Here is a 3,983-nt window from a genome sequence, read left to right on the forward strand (position 1 = left end):
TGGCTCTCCGGCCTCCAGCAGCTGTTGAATCCACCAGCCTTTCTGGGCCATATTTAACAGGGCTCAGCTCTCAGGCACACTTTTGCAAGAGTCTGCTTTTTGGAAGGATGCTGCCTAAATCCTTTGCCAAGGAAAGGCTGAAGCACAACCCTACCTATTACGAGAGGTCAGGGATGTCACGTGCAATATCAGCACCAGGGCAGAGGTATAAAATATTAGCTTAATTAGCTCTATTTATACATGCTTTGGGGTTGGTAGCTCAGCCCGCGCGGCCGCCTCTGCCCAGGCCAGTGGGAAGGGGAGGCTCCGGCGGTCGGAGGCATTGCTCGGTGCCGTTGCAGCAGCACGGTGCAGAGCACAGCGGTGCAGAGTGCTTGGCGCTGGTTGGGGCGGAGGGGTTTTACCTTTCCGCTCTCCGGAGAGCCCGGCACGGTGACGGGGCAGCAGTGGGGTGCAACCCCCAGGGTGCTCCCCTCCGAGGATGCTCTGGATCAGCTGCCCTTTGCAAACCCCTTTCCACTTAGGAAATGCACTGTGCTTGAGCTGTGCCGTCTGGGAGGCAGCAAAGGCATCCCACACCTAGACCCGAGCAGCTTTGGCAGCATCATCATGCTCCTCTTGGACCGAGATACAGCCAGGCGCACATCTGCCCACACTGGCTACCGGCTGACACCCCTGGTGAGCACTGCAATACACTGGAGAAGGTCTCACCTGAACTTTCAACTTTTTATTACATGCAGGTGTCTGCTGTAGTTGGCCAGGTCTCCGAACGCAGTGCTTTCGGGAGCCGGGCGAAGGCGGCGTGCACAGTTCGAACAACACCAGCTCAAAGCAGTGCAACGGTGTTTGCAGCTGCGTGAAGCCTGTTCTGCACTGAGGCAAAGAAAAGCATCCTTCTCACCCCAGAAGCACAACAAGCTTCTGCTCTCGGTCGTATAACAGAGGAAAGTTGGCAACTTAACTGTTAAACACGCCTATGACTACTCAGTTGACATCAGCGTGATCTCATCGCTGTAACTTGAGCCCTCAGGCTTTCTCTCCAGACTGCCTTTAAATAGCAGCCCTGGGGCGAGCGCTGCACCGGTCCCTCTGATCAGCCCCACAGCAAACCCCGGAGCAGCGACATAGATGAGAGCGAAGAGGGGCACTAAAACCTCAGCCATGTCCACGTCCTTGCGAGTGAGCCCCTCGGTCCACGGCTACCGCTTCGACACAGCCCTGCGCAAGAAAGCCGTGGCCAATATCTTCGAAAGCATCAACCAAGAGTCGCTCCAGAAACTCTTCAAGAACTCTGGAGACAAGAAGGCAGAGGAAAGAGCCAAGATAATCCTCGCCACCGACCAGGACTTGGAGGAGAAAACGAGAGCGCTGATGGCGCTGAAGCAAAGGAAGAAAGACAAACTTCTCCAGTTCCTGAAATTGCGGAAATATTCCATCAAAGTTCACTGAACTGCCAAAAGGAACGGCAACGGAAGGGAATATTTCGGAACCAGACCGGTCGCGACATCCTAACCGTGGCATTTCCCTCTGCCTCGCAAGCCGCTGGCGGGACGAGCGGACCTGACGGACCGGCCGAGAGACTTCCGCCCCGGAGCACAGCCGGCGCCGGCAGCGCGCACGCAGCGACCGGCCCGGCCCGGCCCGGCCCGCCCCGGCGGCGCCGCGGGCACGGCGGCTCCGCTCCTGCGGCACCAGGACTCCTTAAGAACTTGTTTACTGACTTCATCTGTTCGCTCTGTCTTTTTAAACTGGTTTCCTTAGAGTTTAAAACCTTTCTAAGCCTCGCTGTTTTTTGCTAGGATGGAGGATTCTGGAGATTGATCAGCTACTGATCATTTATAATTCTGCATTTGTTAAAATGCATTTAAATGCACTGTATGGGTGCAGTAAGCTCAGCCTTCAGGGAATGCATTTGCTCTAGAGGCACACTACATAAAACTGTACTTTTCCTTTCTCAAGCAGTATGTGTACATTATAAATCATTTGCACAAGAGCAATAATAATGACATTTTTCTCTGAATTAACTGTGAAGTTCCTTAATATTTTGTTCACTTCCCATTAAAACTAAATATCATAATTCCAGTTCTTATTTGTATAGGTTACAATAGATATTAGAAAATTATTTCATGATAATATTTTATGATAATGCTATTATTATACCAGCTATAATTTATTGCATATGGCAAGCTGAAAGTTTAATAAATTATAAATGTAATATAAATTTTCTTGTCTGAAATGCTCAATTCCCCTGGAGGAGTGGGCTCACGCGTTCCCGGTCATTTTACATGGATTCTGTCTGAAGAACAGACCTAGCACGTCCCCTTAATCACCAAGAATGCCACCATGGAAGTATATCCCTAGAGGCTACAGTAAGAGCTGGTTTCCCTGAAGCTCCGCAGCCTGGTTCAGCGGTGCCCGAGTTTTACCCGCGGCTGCTGCGCTGCCCTGGCATTCCCAGGAAGAGCTGGCCAAATTTAATTACAAACCCAACTGTTAGTTTCGCCTATGTAATAAAAGACAGTGAAGTGCTTTGCAATACTGCAACCAAAAAATCAATTTAGCCAATGGATCGCTCCCACGGGCAGCGAGCAACTGGCCCCCGGCCGCCCCGGCAGGGCTGGACCCCGATCGCGGCTGCCCTCTCTGCGGCATTGAACTCCGTCTCGCTACAGCTTTTGCTGCACCATCACGACAGAGGATGTAGAAAATATTTAAAAATAGCTAAGATTCCTCATTTATAAATATGCCCTCTAATAACCTGCTGGCTTAGAAAAATGATGTTCCCTTGGCTCTGCTTAGTGCAACAGAGTTAAAACAATTCAGAAGAACGATAGCCCAGCGACTGTTTTGTTTTTCTATAATAAAAATTACGAATTGCCCATAAGCCAGAGAGAGTAGGAATCTTCCCTTGAGCTGGTCAACAGCCCGGCGTGCTCCGTGCCCGGACGGAGGGAAACGGCAGCGGGGCCGCGCGCGGCCCCTCGCTCACACCGCCCCGCGGCACCGCGTTTCCTCCCTCCGCAGCGGGTTTTCCCGGCAAAGCCGCTTCCTGCGTGGCAGACGCTGAAATGAGAAACCCCACGGGGCAACGCTGCCCCACAGTCCCGAACGGGGAGAGGGACCCGAACAGGTCCAGCTGCAAGAGGATGTCCTTAAAACCTCAGCAGCTGCCGGACTGTGCCTTTGCGCTGCTCCTGCTGCCCGGGCTCCGCCTGGACCTTCCCTCGCCTCCCTCGCCCCTCTGCTCGAGCATCAGCCTTCCCGGCTGCAGCTCGGGCCCGGCCGTGCGCCGGCCGCGGTCCAGGCAGACGTGTGGCCTCAAACGTCCAAACCGCCCGTCCAAGCACCGACAGAGCTGGGGGGCACGCAGGAAAGGCCCGACGCTCCGGGGGGACTGAGGGAAGCCGTGATCGCGGCAGACTGAAACCAACAGCAATTACAGCAGTTGCTGCTGGCGCTTCCACCGCTGCCGAGACATTTGTGCTCACAAACATTTGCATGACTCGATTGATAAGATCCTGTGACTTTGGGAGTTTATCGTCCCTCTTGCCTCATTCCATTTAAATTACCGCCCAGGCGGCTTTCCTGATGAATAAAGGCTGCTTAGAAAAAGTTGCTTGCTTACTCAGTTTCTATGGTTAAAATAGGCAGTTTTCCTCGGCCTCTGCCCGCATCCCCCGTACCAGCTGCAAAGCCTCGCCGCCGAGCGAGCGCGGGCACAAGCGGGGGCCCCGCGGCGGCTGCGCGCGGCGGCCCCGGCCCGGGCCGGGCAGGGCAGGGCTGGGCGCAGCCTGCACCGCGCCGGCCCGTCCGGCGCTCCGGCCGCCCGCCCGACAAACGGAGGAAAGGCCTGCCGCAGGCGCTTCCTCCCCCGGGAGCCGGCGCTTCCATTAATTCTTCTCTCTGAGCCGGGCTGGCTGTGCTGCGTGTCCCCGCCGCAGCATCCTGAGGGGCGTGCGTCCGAACTGCTAATTTTATCCAGC

The 3,983-nt window shown here is 54.8% G+C and overlaps 1 protein-coding gene across 1 annotated transcript; it reads left to right on the forward strand.

Moving 5' to 3' along the window:
* Window positions 1–1,065: 1,065 nt before the first annotated feature.
* TCIM (transcriptional and immune response regulator) lies at window positions 1,066–2,221 on the forward strand. Its single transcript, XM_062596807.1, has one exon. The coding sequence runs from the start codon at window positions 1,129–1,131 to the stop codon at window positions 1,447–1,449; it is 321 nt and encodes a 106-aa protein (XP_062452791.1). The 5' UTR covers window positions 1,066–1,128; the 3' UTR covers window positions 1,450–2,221.
* Window positions 2,222–3,983: the final 1,762 nt, after the last annotated feature.

Source organism: Rhea pennata, chromosome 28 (genome assembly GCF_028389875.1).
Source record: "Rhea pennata isolate bPtePen1 chromosome 28, bPtePen1.pri, whole genome shotgun sequence".
Classification (NCBI taxonomy): domain Eukaryota; kingdom Metazoa; phylum Chordata; class Aves; order Rheiformes; family Rheidae; genus Rhea; species Rhea pennata.